The sequence below is a fragment of the Pristiophorus japonicus genome, chromosome 8, assembly GCF_044704955.1.
Source record: "Pristiophorus japonicus isolate sPriJap1 chromosome 8, sPriJap1.hap1, whole genome shotgun sequence".
Classification (NCBI taxonomy): Eukaryota; Metazoa; Chordata; class Chondrichthyes; family Pristiophoridae; genus Pristiophorus; species Pristiophorus japonicus.
In genome coordinates, this window is record NC_091984.1 from 223,827,246 (window position 1) to 223,848,017 (window position 20,772).

General features: G+C 42.7%; 1 protein-coding gene across 1 annotated transcript in view; it reads right to left on the reverse strand.

The window, feature by feature from the left end:
• fam222aa (family with sequence similarity 222 member Aa) overlaps positions 1 to 11,212 on the reverse strand; it is a 52,288-nt gene extending 41,076 nt beyond the window's left edge. The window contains exon 1 of the mRNA XM_070888344.1: positions 11,122 to 11,212. Coding sequence (XP_070744445.1) covers positions 11,122 to 11,212 — 91 coding nt within the window. The remainder of the gene's footprint in view (positions 1 to 11,121) is intronic.
• Between the last annotated feature and the right edge of the window lie 9,560 nt (positions 11,213 to 20,772).

The following is a 20,772-nucleotide window of genomic DNA, read 5'->3' on the forward strand; positions in this document are numbered from 1 at the left end:
TAAATGTTGCACTAATGCGCAAAAGGGTTGGTATTATCTCCCATTATGCAGTGCAATGTCATCATATTGTTAAACTGTAGCATGAGCAATGCAGGAAAAGTAACCATTTAAATTTAGCTGCATTACAAATTTATTTGGTGTAAATTTCATATTCATAAGGCAACAAGTCACAAATGAAGAGATTGGAACTATGTGAATCAAACCAGGTTGATGAACTTCTATTGAGCAACTAAGGACATATGAAAATTACAAATCAAGGATTTGTCAGCAAATAGAAGGGGAGTGAATCAAATTGCTCAAAATAGTTTTGGAAAATCTTTTCAGCTGCCACCTTGGGTTCTTCACTAAGTTGAGCAATAATACTGGGAAAATAACATTAGAAATATAATAGATTAAAAAAAATTAAAAGTAGATTAATTAAACTTACCTATACTGTAGTATTTTCGGTGTTTGCAAAGGTTACAGTAATATTTCCCATTGGAGCCTGCTTTAAATGCCTTGATTAAAACAAGTCAGTGTTTGGGGAAAAGTGCCTACTAACTGGCACTTTCCCCAAAACTTTTTTCAAATCGTAAGATTTCTTCTGATCTTCCACCATTCCATCGATGGGAAGCGCACAGAAATGGCGTAAATGGCCAAAGTTAGAGTTGAAGATTGAGAGAATTCCGTGGAAATTCTCCTGCAGTGTGTAGATCATAAGGACTGTGTGCTTCAGAAATTGTTAACAGTTTTTATTGGAGAGTGGAATTTACACTGGTGTAGCCCCAGAATAAACCTAGAACTGTGTGTTCAGCTTAGCAGTTCCCTTCACTGGCTGCTGCTTTCCTGAGAACCTGGAGGGCAGAAGTGGGAAAGCATGACAGCACTACCAAAAAAAAAATCATGCCTTCAGATGATAAAGGATAAGAGCCTAGGTAGCAGAGGGGGTGAGGCAGGAGCAAGGCTAGGTGATACTCAAGTTGAAGCAGTATCTGTGTGGTGCTCGTGGTAACAGATAGAGAGAAAACTCAGCTTAGGACCAAGCAACACACTAAGGTTCTGTACTACTGGAGTTATCCTGAAGTGGCAATTAGGAGGTTAGGATGGAGTTAAGGGCAGAGGAAAATCGTCATCATCATCATAAGTGGTCCCTCATATCGAGGATGATTTGCTTCCACGCCAAAAAGGGATGAGTTCACAGGCATTTCAATGAAGGACCTAATATTCCAGGTCCCGAACTAAGCTGTTGAAGGGTGGAAGATGCTTGTGCGTGGAATTTTGTGTGTGTGGTGGCCGTTGCACACCAGCCACCAAGCGGGCTTGACAGAGCTAAGTCTTGGTCCAGTGGCAAGGATTAACCAAAATGACTGGAGACCAGCTCTGCTGCACGGACCTAGTGCACACACATATTGCAGTGTGGGCTTGCCCGTGCTGCCCCTGGACCCTTACCTTTTCTGATACCCGATCACCTTGCTCCACGATCACTCGCTGATCCTGCTGTACCAGCCCACGCTCCAAAAAAATAGGAGCTGATCAGCTAACTCAGCACAGACTAAGTACTGAACTTGTGACTTGCCAGATCTATATCACTAACCAAAGTGGAGGAAGGATCTTTAAATATCTGATCCTAAAATTCAGCTAGCTTCCAGAATTAGATCAGCAGTGCAGGTTGGCACATCAGCTACCTATAAACTCTTTGCTCACCCTTGTTATTTTGTTGTGTGCTGGTAAGAATTTGCACCATGCACAAAAAAAAAGCCTTCGCTTCTGTGCTGTCCCCTTCCTCATTTCTCAAAGTATACTGGGGAAAACAACATAACTTCTGCATGACATCTGAGGACTGACATATGAGGGGTGAATGGATCGACTGGGCCTGTATTCACTGGAGTTTAGAAGAATGAGAAGGGATCTCAGAAACATATAAAATTCTGACGGGACTGGACAGGTTAGATGCAGGAAGAATGTTCCCGAGGTTGGGGGGAGTCCAGAACCAGGGGTCACAGTCTAAGGATAAGGGGCAAACCATTTAGGACCGAGATGAGGAGAAACTGCTTCACTCAGAGAATTGTGAACCTGTGAAATTCTCTTCTGCAGAGCGTTGTTGATGCCAGTTCATTAGATATATTCAAGAGGGAGTTGGCCCTTACAGCTAAAGGGATCAAGGGGTATGGAGAGAAAGCAGGAAAGAGGTACTGAGGTGAATGATCAGCCATGATCTTATTGAAAGGTTGTGCAGGCTCGAAGGGCTGAATGGCCTACTCCTGCACCTATTTTCTATGTTTCTATATAAATATTGAACTTCCACCAAAGTTATGGTAGTGAAGTGGGAGAAACCCCCAAGGAAATTCATCCCCACAATCTCGTTGGTATCTGTCAGTTATTTGATTGATCACTCGGAGCTGCTTTGGACAATGTGATTCCCTAATCCCCAATCAACATAAGAATTAATTGTTGGGGGAATAACCTACACAAGCCTGCACAACATAGCATGTTACAATAATGTGGTAGGTCACAGGGCCAGGTAATCTAATTTTGAATATTAATAATTAATAGAAGTAGAAATAAAATATCAGCTATTACAGGGATAGTCAATACATAATTTACAAATACAAACAGCAAGACTGATCATACAATTGCTTTAAGTGCAGTAGTCAACTGATTATATTCTACTAATACATTATAGCATCATTAATAGAGAAGCCATGTAAAACTTCCCTCAGTACCTGAACATCATAATGCACTCTGTAATAACCTGGAAGATTCTTATGTTTAGCATGGAGTTGGTGAAGGTATTAAAAAGTAGGAGAGGTTGGCCCATGTAGGGCCTGAAAGAAAGCAATGGGCTAAGCTGGATGGCACAAAGGACATTTTCTCATCTCTAACTTACAGTTTAAGTAGAAAACAAGGACATAGTCAACAAATCCTAAATTGGAATTCCTGCAAGACTTCAAAAGAAAACAAGAAGGAAATGCACAAGTGAAGCTTAAACCTAAAATGACGGACTATGATCTTAAAAACAGACCATGGAATAAATTGGTCTGTGAAGTGTGAGCGTCGACGTGTTATTGTACGCATTGAGTCAGTTCAGCATAGGTCACCCTGCTATGAGAATTCTGAGGGTTTGTGTGGGAATGTTGTAATGGTCGGGAAATGAAGGTTGATTTCTAATATGTAAAAAAACCTTAACTGCCTCTTAAACCACAATACAACCTTTACAAAACTGGAGAGTCAGGGAGACTAGCTGGAGTAGCAATGTAATTTCAAAATATTACGTTGTCATTGTTGCATTGCATGCAGAGACAGAGCAGTAATATTAGAGAAACATGCTTAGTGTGGCATGTCCTTTTGTCTATCTTTTGTTTCATTTCGATATTTAATTGTTATTAAATATATACCTCCTACTCTTAATGGAAACTTGACTACAAGGCCTTCTAGATCAGTGTTGTCCAGGTGTTGCTATGGTGACACCATTTTAGCCACATGCATTAATTTCAGTTGAAAATCCCTTACATATACACAATACAGATAAATGTACTTAACATGTTCATATTTACTTAACATCCACCCCAGTAACCAAGGAAGTAAAGCGCACACTATTATAAAAAATCAGTTTTTCATCTTACCATTTTACCAACAATGAACAAGGAGGTTAAAGTGCACATGAATACACCAAGCAAATACGAGTATTGAAATTCACATGCTCAATGACGGCATCTATTACTCATTTTTTATTTACTAATCAGAAATGCAATTAGCTACAACTGGATTCCCAATTAGCCACATGTGAACAGTGGCTAATGTATTGACAACATTGTTTGAGATTATAGGCAGTGTCTGGCACCACTGGCCTCCCTTGGAACAGGCAGCAAAGGAAATTGCATGCAAAAGCTACCAGTGACATTTTAAGTAGCATATGCAAGGTATTAACCACAATGTTAATATGGAGAGAATAGCTATATTAGTCACAATGCAATACTATGATGTCACCACCAAAACACACTGCTGTTGCGTAGCAAGACTAGCAGTCAAAAGAGTGAAAAATGTGTGTCCCTCTTGCCATTAGTCTAAAAAAGGTCAGTTAGCATTACATTCATGTGGCCACTGTCTCCATTACAAACAGCCAAAGAATTTAGGATGGAATTCCTGCATTAATAAAAACAGTTTCTCACCTAGCTGATCATAGCCACAACATCTCTACCAATGATCTCTTTCTACCCTTGCATCGTGGCCTTGAGGGGCCCCCAAGGATCCATAACTAAGCCCCTGCTCTGACATGGGTCAGCTTCCACATAGATGGGCTGTAATTTCCTTCAGCTAAACATCGGGAAGACCAGTCATCGTCTCGGGCCCCTGCCACAAACTCTGTACCCTCACCACCAACTCCATCCCTTTCCCTGGTCACTGCCCGAGCTTAAACCAGACTATTCACAATCTTTGGGCCCAATTTGACTGAATGGAACTTCCAACCTGATAGCCCCTCTATCACAAAGACTGCTTACCCCTAAATTCCATAACTCTGCCACTCCCTCAGTCTACCCGTCACTAAAACCCTCACCCATGTTTTTGACACCTCCAGATGTGGCTAATTCAATGTTCCAGCTGGCCTTCCATCCTTCAGCCTCCATAAATTTCAATTCATCTAAAACCCTGCTGCCCTTTTACTATCCTGCACCAAATCCCTCTTGCCCATCACGCTTATCCTCATTGACCTACATTGGCTCCTGGTCCTGCAACCAACATTCCCTCTAGCTGTGCAGCTCTCTGCCAGTCCCATGCAGTCTTGGACCGGCTTTAAATTTTGGGCATGCGCAAACCTGATTGGGCTGCGCACCCAAAAAAAATTGGGGGAACATTGCCTACAACACCTCAAATTTCAAATTATTTTCCTCATCTTTAAACTGCTGCATGGCCTTGCCCCTCTGAATTTCTGCAAGCTCTCCAGCACAACAACTCCTCTCCAACCCCTCTGACTCCATTCTCCTGTGTTGTGTTCATACTCTTATTTATTTGTTACAGCTCACGGGACGGGCATTAGGACCCTGCGGGAGCTATTCACAGTTGCTGTATGTATTCATTCTGGTTCATGTTGGTTTGGAGACTCAATTTTGGGTTGTATAAAAGGACGATTAAGTTAAGTTACATTTCTCCTGGATCAGTTTGTCAGTTATTTATGCGTACACAACATCCTGTGCATTCCCCTCCCTTCACTCCACCATTGGCAGCCTCGCATTCATCCACCTAGTTCCCACCCTCTGGAATTTCCTCCCTAAACACCTCCAACTCTCCACTTCCCTCTCCTATTTTAAGACCCTACTTAAAACCCCACCTCTTCAACCAAGCTTTAAATCAGCCTTCTTAATCACCTTGTAGCTCAAGCGTCATATTTTTTACTTAGGCCTCAAGTGCCGTAAGGCATTTTTTCTACATTGAAGGTGCTATATAAACTCAAGTTGTTTTATTAATGTGCTTTCGGTGAAGAGAAAAGGGAGAGAAAAGGGAGAAAAAAAGGAAATAGCATAGCAGGCAAGCAGTGAGGAGGGAGAGAGACTAGGAAATTAGATATAAAAGTGGCTGAAATTAAAAATGACTAACAGATTGTTAAAGATGAGTTAGCATTAGGTTACTTCAATTCAATTGTTTAATCCAAAGATACCTTTTGAAATGCCGACCATCAGAATAGAAAGATGCCTATAATATTGCTGTACATGCGCCAGGTGGCTGTGACCCGTTTTCTATTATATTGTTGTTATTTTGAAATTACAGTCCCTGCTAAAATTGGTATTAGCAACAAGGGAAAGAGAGAAAGAGGAAGGCATAAGAGACAAGCACAAAGAAAGGGGTGATGGAGATGCAAAGAATGAAGGAAAGTGGTAGATACTAGTGAGCGAGCGACGAAGCAGCTCGAGCAAGCAAGAAAGGAGTGCGAGCAGGTGAGAAAGCAAAAGAGCGAGAGTGCATGAGAGAATTAGAGAAAAAGAGCGCGCAATAGCCCAAGAGACACAGTCTTCTAAGTTCTAAAAATAAGGACGGGCTCCAAATCGGTACGAGTAGCCAATGAGGAAAGTGGACCTCCTCTGAATATAATTGATGATCCCTGGCTTAAACCAAACAAAGTGAATATTATTTAAACTTGACATGAACTGTTCTTTCCCTTTAAGAAAGGCAAATACTTTTTCTTTCTATCTGAACTTTGTTTCAAATGAGCAGTAAATGACTGTCATTAGCCAGATGCTGCTCTGCTTTCACTGTTGATAAATTCCTGGGGTAATTAATTGTTTCAATGACTGACAGCTGACTGGCCTCGAAGGCTCCATTATTTGCACGGAGGCCTAGCCCTGCTGGGCCTGTAATTCAGGCTGCTGTGATTAACCCTGCAGCCATGTTACACTGTAACTGTTATTTCATTTAAACAGACAGCATTCCAGATCAGGAATAATTGGGAGCTAGCAGTTGAGCTCATCGGGGTTTACCGTATCTCACTGCACAACCAAAAACTCAGTACAGGGGTACATGTTATATGTCTTATGTATGCAAGATGAGATTAACAGAATAATTCTCAAGTAATTAAAAGTCACTTGTGAGATAGTCACAATTTCTGCTTTAAATGAAAACTATACCAAAAACCATAACACTTGTTGAGTTTCATTGAAAAAAAAATCAATTTTTAAATGCTGAGAAAGAATCTAGTAAGCTAGTACTTGGCAGTGATATCATGTGTGGAACTATACTTGTATTAGTACAAATTTATCTCTTTTACAAACTTTCATGTGCAGTGACTACAGGAGATTAATCAATTTGTATCTATCCTCTTTTACCAAATTTCTCTTGCAACAGTGCCAACATTCAAATTCAGAAACTATTTACAAATTTGAATCATGGTAAAGTGCTTCCAGAGCTTGCTGCTGTTTATTTCAGAAATAAAAATCAACCAGGTTTCTTCAAATATAAAAGAATGCAGGTGATGTAATTATTTACAATGCATCACAAAATATAAAGAGCTGCTCCAAGATACCCCACCTGTGTCGTTCCTCACTTACTAATTTTCTGCTCTGCTGAAGCTGTTTGGCTCTCTCATATACTTACCAATTGTAGTCACAGGTGGTCAGTAAAATAATAGCCACGACTTTTCCTTTGCGTTACCCCAAGAATTATCTTTACTTTGTTTTACTGCTTTGTCTAAAAACAAATGTGTAACTACTTCCAGCAATAGTTTCCCTGGTCACTTTTCATAGAAGGGAGTGAAGTTAACAAACAGCAAGTATTAATACACTCTGAATTGTCTTGTGGTCAACCATAAAAATAATTTGGCAAATGCATGCTGTAGGCTGCAGCCTGCAATTTGACAATTCTAGAAAGAAAGATTTGGATTTATATAGCGCCTTTCATGACCACTGGACATCTCAAAGCTCTTCACAGCCAATGAAGTACTTTTTGGAGTGTAGTCACTGTTATGTGGAAAACGCAGCAGCCAATTTGCACAAAAGCAAGTTCCAACAAACAGCAATGTGATAACCTGAGCTGAGAATTCTTGCATAGACACAGGCCAACATCAGAAAACATTATAACAGGCATTTCAAACATAGACAACACTAATGTAGTGGGTAAGTTCTGTAATTTTTCTATGTCCTGATTATGGTCTCAATTTTGGCCAGGGGTTGCTCTGTTTTTTTTTGGAGTAACCTGCTTTTTCTGGCGTAATTTAAATATCCCCAATCAATTTGCACCAGCTTAACTCACTTAGTTACTTTTTTTTTTTAAGGTTAGTTTTTTTTCTCAAAAGGGGGCATTACCAGCCACCTATGCCAGTTCTGCCCATTTAGGCAACTTTGGCCAGCTAATAGTTACTCCATTTCTACTTAGGCCAGCGTATGTGGCCACTTGAGAAAACCCTTGCGGAGAGTTAATGAAATCGGCGCAGGTAGGTACATCGGAGGCCATTCGGCCTCGGATAGGGGCAGGAAGCGGAGAAGACCTGCACCTAAACCAACCAAGCCTTACCGTTATTCAATGTTTGCAAACAAAAACTAACAATTCTATAAGAAATAAAAAATTGAATTCCTACCTTCATTTTCAAACTGCAATTCACCTTTCTGCACTCGGCCCGGGAAGGGGCAGGACAACACACCAGGAGGCCACTCGGCAAGGGCTAGGGGCAGGCAGGAGCACTGATAGAAATCACCAGCAGGCAGGAGCACTATCAGTGCTCCTGCCTGCCACTTAGCCCAACAAAGGAGGCAGGAGTCTCTATGAGAGAGAGAATGTTACCTAAAGGAGCCCAGCAACACAGATTTGAAGAGAGGGAATGATGTAAATTCAGCGCCAATGAGATGAAAATAGCGGCAGCATGAGAAACAGCACAAGGCTGACGAGAGGGAGGAAGAACATCGCCATGCTCTCAAACTGAGAGACCTACATCAGTATGTTGACAAATTGGGACTGTTGTTGCAGACACTCAGCGCTACTGCGCATGCGCGAACATCACGAATCACACTGCGCATGTGCAAACGTCCCAGCATATTTTCCAGCGCAGAACAACTGGCTGCGCTGCGCGACTGCAGTGAAGAGGCCAAACAGTGGCCAAAGTTCCAACATTTTTTTCCGGCACATCTGGGAACCTACATAAGCGGCGCAACTCCGGTAAGTGCATCGAAAAACGGGCTCAGCCAAAACTGAGCCCAGAGTTACAAACCTTATTTTCATCAAGTTCTCAGTTCAATGGGAATTCAAGATGTTCTCGGAACTATTTGGAATTATTTGTTTAGTTTGCCATTTCTTATTGGTAGTTGTTGCCAACTACCCATTCTAAGGGCCCAAATTTGCCCAGGAGTTACTCCGTTTTTTTTGGAGCAACTTGATTTTTCTGGAGTATCTTAAAAATCCCCATTCTGCAATTCTGCATATTCAATTTGCGCCAGTGTAAGTGAGTTAGGATTTTTTTTAGTTTAGTATTTTTTTCAAAAGAGGGCGCTACCAGCCACCTATGCCCGTTTTGGCCATTTAAGCCAGTTTGGACAGCTAATAGTTGCTCCAAACTAACAGGCCAGCATATGTGGCCACTTGTGGCCGCACAGAAAACCCTTGCGGAGAGTTAAGAAATCATCGCAGGTAGGTACTTAATGACTTGACTAAAGAATGTAAATAGGATTAAACAGCTATACAGGACTGACAAACTTCACAAAGCTAATTTACTATACAACAGAAGCATTAATGGAAGCTTAAACTACAAAAATAAAAGTAGAGACAAAACATATTTACATAATTTTTTCAAAATATCCAAATAAAAAATAGAAGTACCTCCTGCTCGCAATTCTTAGGTTCATATGCAAGAATGTATTTTCATCAACAGGGTTAAGGAAAGTCTTGAGTAAGCTCATTAAAATTACTGGCTTCACAGTTATCACCTCCCCTCCCCGCCATCCAAACTGCCCCACCCCATCAAAACTCTCCTCACTAAACAAAGCACAATCATCAATAATAAATAAAAAATAAAACTTAAGTCCTACCTCGGCCCAGGAAGTCAGCCGGCCGGCCGGTGCAGGAGGCCACTCAGCCTGGGATAGGGGCGGGACATCGGGTTCCACGCTGCAGAGGAGCTACTGCGCATGCGCAAAACCTCCAGTGCGCATGCACTGAGCTACCGGCACTCTTAAGCGCAGGGCCTTAGGTCCGGCCCCTAATTGAATTGCCACGCTGTGCCAAGCGCTGGGAGAGTTGGCAGAAGGGCCAGAATCCAGGGACATCTTTCTGGCACCGTTTGGATCGTAGGAAGTCGGCGCATCTCACGCGAGTGTGCCGAAAAAATGGGTAGGCCAAATTTGGGCCCTTAATGTATAATTTCAAAAAAAACTATGATCGGTGTGCTCATTGCCACTTGCAATGTACTGATTGGTTCATTGCCATTGCAATGTGTTGATGTTTTATGTATATGAAGTGCAAATGGGGTACAACATTTGCATTTAGAAAAGTATGATGTCCAAGTGTATTGCCTGAAGCACAACAGACAAAATGAATGCTGAGCATAACGTACACATATTAGTAGATCTCTCATGGCATTGTTCATGATAAGTTAGAAAACAATTGTTTCATAAGGTAAAGAGCATTGTATTATGTAATGGATAATGTATTATTGTGGTGCTAAGCTAAAGCTTTGTCACTTGAATTACATGAAAAGTGTTAGAAGCAGTGTATTTGTAGGAAATATATACCCTAATGCAGAGGGTGAGCAATTTGAGGACAGAATCACAGAGCTTGGAGTGGGGGGGGGGGGCCGGGGGGAGGGGGGGGGGGGTGAAAGCAAACATGAGTGTAATAAGGATTAAATAAGTAGTCAAAAATTATAAAATGTCATTAAATTGTGGAAAAACAAGGTCTGATGGAAAATAGGGCAGGGTGCGTTAATGTTTGGCGAAAAGTAGAAGTATGAGCAAGAGTCATATATAGAATATTTAAAAATGAAAAAAAAATGTGTCAAGTAAAATAGGTACAAATTACCAATGGTCAGTTTTAAAGGTTGCATGTGCTGATATGGAGAGAAAAAAGTTGCATAAGTGAATTAAAAAGGAAAAATACAGTGCAAAAAAGGGAACGTGCAGCAAAAGGGAAAACTGGACAGAGGTGAATGACAAAATCAGTTATATGGATGCATGGATTTACTGCATAGTCCATAGCTGTGGATAAATGTTGCGGCAATCAAATAGTAAAAGTAAATGAGCTAGATAACTAGGGAAAAGTTGCTCCAGGAAGAGATTTCAGTGGAAACAACAAATGAGCAGGCCTCTAAAAAGTTAATGAAGGCAGAAAAAGCAACTTCATGGGCAAGAGTAATCATGTTATTGTGAAAAAAAGCAGTTATTAATGTTTTACATTAAAACTATTTTGCGGCATGAATATTTGAGTTTGAAAGATAGGAAAATGGTAGACAAGCATTTTTAAAGAAACATTTGAGTGGTATAGTGTCACGCTTTTTGACAAACAAAAGGCATCACAACTCGTTATACAAATTCACCAGATAGACTTGTGATGCACGTGTGGAAAGAGACATGCACAGACAGAGAAAGACACGGAACTCTCAACACATGCAGACCTTTACATGCGTGTTCCTGCGACTCGCTATGCGCAACTCCGCTGTGTGTGTCTTTTTACCTTGCCGTACATCTGTCTCTGAACTTCCTAGCTTCGCCCTTGATCTACATGTCACTTTGTCTCTGTGAAAGTCCCCTTCGCAGCATGTCATTCTTTCCACCTATGCCTGTCGCTGCATGTGCCGATGGCCGTTTGTCACACTGTGCGTGCGTGTGCTTCTTTTTCCCCCCTGAAAACAAATTTGAGGTGAGCCTGTTTCGCAACACATCATGTACCTCTCTGCCTATGCAAGCTTCTCTGTCTCTCTGTACTTCTCAGCATTTAGCCAGAGTTCATCTGTGTCTTCATGCACGTACACCTCAGAACCCAGTGCAGATCAGTCTTTGTCCATGCACAGCTTTACATATTACACAAGATGTACAGGACATTTGGCCCAACAGGTCTATGCTGGTGTTTATTCCCCCACACGAGCCTCCTCCCACCTTACTTCATTTCACCCCATCAACATATCCTTCTATTACTTTCTCCCTCATGTACTTATCTAGCTTCCCTTTAAATGCACTATGTTATTCACCTCAACCACTCCATGTGGTAGCAAGTTCCACATTTACAACTCTGTGCAAGTTTGCTTTTCTGCACATCGCTTTTTTCACTGATACGTCGATCTCTCTCCACTTGTGCTTGTGTATATATGTTTCTTTCTCAATGTGAACATCTGTCTCTGTTGGCGAGCATATCAGTGTGTGTGTGCATATTTGCCTCTCTTCCCGACTCTTGCCTCCCTCTCCCCACTTTCACGTGCATCTGTCTCTCTCCACACAATTCTCTTTTTCATTTGTCCATTTCCCTGCCTGCATGTATGTGCTGTGCTCTGCTCGTGTTCATATCAGTGTCTCATATATGCATCTTTCTTTGGTCATGCACATCTTACTCCATGTGCGCATTGGTTTGTCTCTGTCTGCACACCACACTTCACTCATGAATACTTCTCTCTGTTCACTTGTTCGTCTGTATCCTTAAAAGTATGTGCATCTTTTTCTCTTTCCCCTCCTCTATCAAGATTCTTTCCTTGTCCCCTCCCTTCCTCATCTACACTGGCCTCAACAAAAGCATGCAAACAAAGGGTCATTTTTTTTTTCCATCCATGGAATGTGGGCGTCACTGGCAAGGCCAGCATTTAATTGCCATCCCTAATTGCCTTGAGCTGCCTTTTTGAACCTCTGTAGTCTGTGTGGTGAAGGAACTCCCACAGTGGTGTTAGGGAGGGAGTTCTAGGATTTTGACCCAGCGACGATGAAGGAACCTTCTAGGTGGCAGAGGTCGTGGGTTTGGGAGTTGCTGCAGTGCATCTTGTAGATAGTACACACTTCAGCCACGGTATGCCAGTGATGGAGGGAGTGAATGTTTAAGGCGGCGGATGGAGATGCCAATCAAGCAGGCTGCTTTGTCCTGGATGGCATCGAGCTTCTTGAGTGTTGTTGGAGCCACACGCATCCAAGCAAGTGGAGAGTATTCTATCACACTCCTGACTTGTGTCGTGTAGATGATGGAAAGGCTCCAGGGAGTCAGGAGGTGACACACTTGCCACAGAATACACAGCCTCTGACCTGCTCTTGTTGCCACAGTATTTATATGGCTTGTCCAGTTAAGTTTCTGATCAATGGTGACCCCCAGGATGTTGATGTTGGGGGATTCGGTGATGGTAATATCGTTGAATGTCAAGGGTAGTTAGCGTGGAGGCCCCGACCTGCATGAGAACACCAGCGGCAGGTCGGGGCCATTAAAGGAGCAGCGCGGATGCATACCACTTTCGGGAACAGCACGAACTGGTGCAGGGGGGGCAACGGCAGTGAAGAGTGACGTCATCAAGGTCTAGGTCGGTGATTGGAGCGTGGACAGATACTGTAGAGGGACGTGATTGGGGCCCGGGAAGGCGCGAGCTCGGGACCAGGGACCTAGGGGTAGCATGGGCCAGCCCACACTGATATGTGTGAGCACTAGGTCTGTGTAGCAGAGCTGGTCTCCAGTTGTCTTGGTAATCCTTGCCACTGGACCAAGACCTAGCTCTGTCAAGCCTGTGTGGTGGCTGGTTAAAAAAATCCACGCACAGGCATCTTCCACCCTTAAGGATGTAGTTCAGGTCCTCCATAGAGACACCTGTGAACTCATCCTTTTCTGATGTGGAAGCAAGTCATCCTCGTTTCAAGGGACTGCCCATGAGTCTCTCGCTTGTTGGAGATAGTCATTGCCTGGCACTTGCGTGGCACGAATGTTACTTACCACTTATCAGCCCAAGCCCGCATGTCATCCAGGTCTTACTGCTTGCGGGCATGGACTGCTCCATTATCTGAGGAGTTACGAATGGCAATGAACACTGTGCAGTCATCAGCGAACATCCCCATTTCTGACCTTATGATGGAGGGAAGGTCATTGATGAAGCAGCTGAAGATGGTTGGGCCAAGGACACTGCCCTGAGAAACTTCTGCATTGATGTCCTGGGGCTGTGATAATTGACCTCCAACCACCACAACCATCTTCCTTTATGCTAGGTATGACTCCAGCCAGTTTTCCCTCGATTCCCATTGACTTCAGTTTTACTAGGACTCCTTGATGCCACACTCAGTCAAATGCTGCCTTGAAGTCAAGGGCAGTGACTCTCATCTCACCTGTGGAATTCAGCTCTTTTGTCCATGTTTGGACCAAGGTTGTAATCAGGTCTGGAGCCGGATGGTCCTGGCAAAACCCAAACTGGACAGCGGTGAGCAAGTTATTGGTGAGTAAGTGCCGCTTGATAGCCGACACCTTCCATCACTTTACTGAGTAGACTGATGGGGCGGTAATTGGCCAGATTGGATTTGTCCTGCTTTTTGTGGGCAGTTTTCCACATTGACAGATAGATGCCAGTGTTGTAGCTGTACTGGAACAGCTTGGTTAGAGTCATGGCTAGTTCTGGAGCACGTCTTCAGCACAACAGCCGGGATGTTGTCGAAGCCCATAGCCTTTGTTGTATTCAGTGTGCTCAGCCGTTTCTTGGTATCACGTGGAGTGAAATGAATTGGCTGAAGACTGGCTTCTGTGATGGTGTGGACCTCAAGAGGAGGCCAATATGGACCCTTCACTTGCACTTCTGGCTGAAGATGGTTGCGAATGCTTCAACCTTGTCTTTTGCAGTCACGTGCTGGGCTCACCATCATTGAGGATGGGGATATTCATGGAGTCTCCTCTTCCCGTTAGTTGTTTAATGGTCCACCACTATTCGCGACTGGATGTGGCAGGACTGCAGAGCTTTGATCTGATCCTTTGATTGTGGGATCGCTCAGTCCTGTCTGTGGCATGCTGCCTCTGTTTTTTTAGTATGCATGTAGTTCTGTATTGCAGCTTCTCCAGGTTGGTATCTCATTTTTAGGTATGCCTGGTGCTGCTCCTGGTAGTTCTTCGACACTCCTCACTGAACTAGGATTGATCTTCCCACATTTTTCCCTTGTGTTGGTTCTCTCACCACCTGCTGCAGGCCCAGTCTGGCAGCAATGTTCTTCAGGACTGGATCAGCTCGGTCAGTAGTGGTGCTACCGAGCCACTCTTGGTGCAGGACATTGAAGTCCACCACCCAGAGTATATTCTGTGCCCTTGCTACTCTCAGTGCTTCTTCCAAGTGGTGTTCAACATGGAGGAGTACTAATTCATCAGCTGATGGAAGGCGGTAATCAGCTGGAGATTTCCTTGCCCATGTATGACCTGAAGCCATGACACTTCAGGGGGTCCGGAGTCAATGTTGAGGAATCCTAGGGTGACTCCTTCCCGACTGTTTACAACTGTGCCGCCACCCCTGGTGGGTCTGTCCTGCCGATGGGACAAGGCATACCCAGGGATGGTGATGGAGGTGTCTGGGACATTGGCTGAAAGGTATGATTCTGTGACTAGTCTGTGGGACAGCTCTCCCAATGTTGCCACAAGTTCCCAGATGTAGGTCGACCGAGTGCCGTTGTTGTGTCCGTAGCCGATGTCTAGGTCACTGTCAGGTAGTCCGTCCAGTTTTATTGTTATTGTTATTGTTTCTCATAGCGGTTTTGTTACAACTGAGTGGCTTGTTAGGCCATTTCAGAGGGCAGTTGAGAGTCAACCACATTGCTATGTGTCTGGACTCATAGGCCAGACCAGGTAAGGACAGCAGACCTTCCCTGAAGGACACTAGTGAACCAAATGAGTTTTTACGACAATTTGATAGTAATGGTCACCATTACTGATACCAGCTTTTTATTCCAGATTTATTTAATTAACTGAATTTAAATTCCCCAGCTGCAGTGGTGGTATTTGAACTCTCATATCTGGATCATTAGTCCAAGCCTCTGAATTACTAATCCAGTAACATTACCACTATGCTACCGTTCTCCTTCCATATGAATGCCAATGAGCTCCCTTGAATGCACAACTTGTGTGTCTGCTCAAATGAAAGTCTTAAACTTTCTTCATTGGGGAGACTGAAGCTATTGTTTCTTCCCCCACCCCACTGTGAACTCTGCTCCCTTGCCTCCAATTCCATCCTCCTCATTGGATGCTCGCTCTAGCTGAAGCAGACAATGCAAAACTTTGGCAGCCTGCTCAACCCAGAGCTGAGCTTCAAACCCCACATCCTTTCCATCATCAAGTTTGCTTATTTCCAACTGTGGAACTGTGACCATCTCCACCCCTATCTCAGCTCTTCAATCCCTGAAACCCTTCCCCATGCTAGTATCACTTTTAGATTGGATTACTCCAATGCCCTCTTGCTGTCCTCCCATAGAAACATAGAAAATAGATGCAGGAGTAGGCCATTCAGCCCTTCGAGCCTGCACCACCATTCAATAAGATCATGGCTGATCATTCCGTCAGTACCCCTTTCCTGCTTTCTCTCCATACCCCTTGATCCCCTTAGACACGAGGGCCATATCTAACTACCTCTTGAATATATCCAATTAACTGGCATCAACAACTCTCTGCGGCAGGGAATTCCACAGGTTAACAACTCTCTGACTGAAGAAGTTTCTACTCATCTCAGTCCTAAATGGCCTACCCTTATCCTAAGACTGTCCCCTGGTTCTGGACTTTCCCAACATCGAGAACAATCTACCCGCATCTAACCTGCCCCGTCCCATCAGAATCTTGTATGTTTCTATGAGATCCACTCTCAGTCTTCTAAACTCCAGTGTATAAAGGCCCAGTTGATCCAGTCTCTCCTCATGTATCAATTCAGCCATCCCAGGAATCAGTCTGGTGAACCTTCACTGCACTCCCTCAATAGCAAGAACGTCCTTCCTCAGATTAGGAGACCAAAACTGAACACAATATTCCAGGTGATGCCTCACAAAGGCCCTGTACAACTGCAGTAAGACCTCCCTGCTCCTATACTCAAATCCCCTAGCTATGGAGGCCAACATACCATTTGCCTTCTTCACCGCCTGCTGTACCTGTATGCCAACTTTCAATGACTGATGAACCATGACACCCAGTCTCATTACACCTCCCTTTTTCCTAATCTGCCACCATTCATAATATTCTGTCTTCGGGGTTTTGCCCCCAAAATGGATAACATCACATTTATCTGCCATGCATTTGCCCACTTACCTAACTTGTCCAAGTCACCCTGCAGCCTCTTAGTGTCCCCCTCACAGCTCACACCGCCACCCAGCTTAGTGTCATCTGCAAACTTGGAGATATTACACTCAATTCCTTCCTCCAAATCATTGATGTATATTGTAGAGAGCTGAGGTCCCAGCACGGAGCCCTGCAGCACTCCACTAGTTACTGCCTGCCATTCTGAAAAGGACCCGTTTATCCCTACTCTCTGCTTACCGTCTGCCAACAAGGACTCTATCCACATGAGTATATTACCCCCAATACCATGTGCTTTGATTTTGCACACCAATCTCTTGTGTGGGACCTTGTCAAAAGTCTTTTGAAAGTCCAAATACACCACATCCACTGGTTCGCCCTTGTCCACTCTACTAGTTACATCCTCACAAAATTCCAGAAGATTTGTCAAGCATGATTTCCCCTTCATAAATCCATGCTGACTTGGACCGATCCTGTCACTGCTTTCCAAATGCGCTGCTATTTCATCCTTAACAATTGATTCCAACATTTTTCCCACCACTGATGTCAGGCTAACCGGTCCATAATTACCCGTTTTCTCTCTCCCTCCCTTTTTAAAAAGTGGTGTTACATTAGCTACCCTCCAGTCCATAGGTATTTGTTCAATTGGTCTGCCATTTCTTTGTTCCCCATTATAAATTCACCTGAATCTGACTGCAAAGGACCTACGTTTGTATTCAATAATCTTTTTCTCTTCACATATCTATAGAAGCTTTTGCAGTCAGTTTTTATGTTCCCGGCAAGCTTCGTCTCGTACTCTATTTTCCCCCTCTTGATTAAACCCTTTGTCCTCCTCTGCTGAATTCTAAATTTCTCCCAGTCCTCAGGTTTGCTGCTTTTTCTGGCCAATTTATATGCCTCTTCCTTGGATTTAACACTATCCTTAATTTCCCTTGTTAGCCATGGTTGAGCCACCTTCTCCGTTTTATTTTTACTCCACTCAGGTATGTACAATTGCTGAAGTTCATCCATGTGATCTTTAAATGTTTGCCATTGCTGATCGACCGTCAACCCTTGAGGTATCATTTGCTAGTCTATTCTAGCCAATTCATCAAACCATCGAAGTTGCCTTTCCTGAAATTCAGGACCCTAGTTTCTGAATTAACTGCGTCACTCTCCACCCTAATAAAGAATTCTACCATGTTATGGTCACTCTTCCCCAAGGGGCCTCGCACAACAAGATTGCTAATTAGTCCTTTCTCATTACACATCACCCAATCTAGAATGGCCAGCTCCCTGGTTGGTTCCTCGACATATTGGTCTAGAAAACCATCCCGAATACACTCCAGGAAATCCTCCTTCACCACATTGCTACCAGTTTGGTTAGCCCAATCAATATGTAGATTAAAGTCACCCATAACTGCTGTACTTTATTGCATGCATCCCTTATTTCTTGTTTGATGCTGTCCCCAACCTTACTACTACTGTTTGGTGGTCTGTACACAACTCCCACTAGCGTTTTCTGTCCCTTGGTATTCTGTAGCTCCACCCATACAGATTCCACATCAACCAAGCTAATGTCCTTTCTTACTATTGCATTAATTTCCTCTTTAACCAGTAATGCCATCTGCAGGATAGCAAGAGGGAGGAGTTTAGAGAAGGAATTCTAGTGTTAAATTTCTAAGCTATTGAGAGTGAGATGGCAGGCAGCCAAAGAGATCAAAAATATTTTGAGCAATTTCATCAGTTCACCTTTTCCTTTCAATTATTGATCGATTTTGTTGATTCATAGTTTTTTTTTTAATGATTGATTTTTAGTCTACTTGTTTCTGGTCATTTGGTACATTTCCTAACTGCTCATCTGTGATTTGCTGCTGCTTTGGGAATATTGAATTTGAGTCCATCAAATGCATGTGTGACATAAAAATTTGCATGAAATAAAGTGCAACACCGAAGTATGGTGCCAAAGTACCAGATATGTAATATGCAATACTTTCTCTGCTGTGATAATATTCATGCTAAGTCAGGACAGAAATATTAAACGATGCAAAACACAAGTGGCTGCAAACATTGTGGCTCCAGTATTGGGGGTTGCTGGAGAATTTTGTTTGTACTTTTCAAATGACTGCCTTTGTTTCTTTAAACATAAGAACATAAGAAATAGGAGCAGGCGGCCATTTGGCCCCTCGAGCCTGCTCCACCATTTAATAAGATCATGGCTGATCTGATCATGGACTCAGCTCCACTTCCCTGCCCGCTCCCCAAAACCCTTCAATCCTTTGTCGCTCAAAAATCTGTCTATCTACACCTTAAATATATCCAATGACCCAGCCTCCACAGCTCTGGGGCAGAGAATTCCATAGATTTACAACCCTCAGAAGAAATTCTCCCTCATCTCAGTTTTAAATGAGTGGCCCCTTATTCTGAGACTATGTCCCCTAGTTTTAGTTTCCCCTAAGAGTGTAAATATCCTCTCTGCATCCACATTGTCGAGCCCCCTCATTATCTTATATGTTTTGATAAGATAACCTCTCATTCTTCTGAACTCCAATGTGCATAGGCCCAACCTACTCAACCTATCTTCATTAGTCAACCCCCTCATCTCCGGAATCAACCTAGTAAACCTTCTCTGAACAACAACAAAGATGCACCCCTTTCAATCCTTCCTTAAATCCGATACCCTGTACAGTTGTAGCAGGACTTCTCTGCTTTTATACTCTATTCCTCTTGCAATAAAAGCCACCATTCCATTTGCCTTCTTGATTACTTGCTGTACCTGCATACTAACTTTTTAATGTTTCATGCACAAGAACCCCTAGGGTCCCTCTGCACTGCAGCACTTGGCAATTTTTCTCCATTTAAATTATAATTTGCTTTTCTATTTTTTGTGCCAAAGTGGATAACCTCTCATTTTCCCACATTATACTCTGCCAAATTTTTGCCCACTCACTTAGCCTGTCTATATCCCTTTGCAGATTTTTTGTGTCCTCCTCACAATTTGCTTTCTCACCCATCTTTGCATCATCAGCAAACTTGGCTACATTACACTCGGTCCCTTCATCCAAGTCATTAATATAGATTGTAATTAATTGATGCCCTAGCACTGATCCCTGCCACACCCCACTAGCCAATCCTCTATCCATGCTAATATATTACCCCCAACCCAGTGAACTTGTATCTTGTGCAGTAACCTTTTATGTGGCACCTTATCGAAAAGTATAACTTAGAAAATTTCATTAGACAGTGTGCGAGAAACATCTGAAGTAAGAGGGACAGAAAATGTGTGCACATGTAAATACGGTATGTATATTAAATATATAATCCAAGTATATATTAACTGCATAGTTATAGGTCAGGAGTACAGTCCACTCTTAATTCAAATTCACCTAATTCAAATTATCTGATCATGTTTTTAAGCACTACTCCTACTTTCCGACATTATTTACATTGTTTAATTTGAAGTAAGGGATCATTAAAAAAATTTAGCGCCAAAACAACTTAGAATGATTAAGGGTGAACTGCATCTTTAAAATCCCCCACCTAGTTACTTAAGCATAACCTTCCCATTCCTGAACCCATGGATGCATTTCATCCACTGAGAATCTGGATGTTTTCCTGCAGATTACAGTTGTTTTCCCTCATGGGGTCTTGAAGCTCTATAGTAGATCACAATGATCTGCATAAAAACATTTCACATAGACTGCAGAAGACTTCTATAAATCAATGGGCCCCACCAGCTTTGCAGCCCTTCAAGGACTTGGTGAAAGAATGTACATGTCAAAAAATGTACAACACCATTATGGGCATATAAATCCTATGTATCAAATAATTTAAATTAAGCAAACAGTGTGCATTTCTAACATTATGACTCACTGCTATATAATAAAAATGCATTGTAAGTATCAGGTCAGGGAATAAATGACACTGCGCCTGTTTTAATATCTGGAAGTATGATTCCTTACCAGAGACATTCAAACTAAATTCCTGAAACATTTAAATCAAACTATCAAGAGTCAGCAACAAAGATGCACCCTTTTCAATGCTTCTCTGATTTATTAATGTACTATGCGTTATAAATGTAATATTTAGTGTGACAATACGTCAGAGCTAGAAATTTAAACTAATCCATGATATTAAAATATG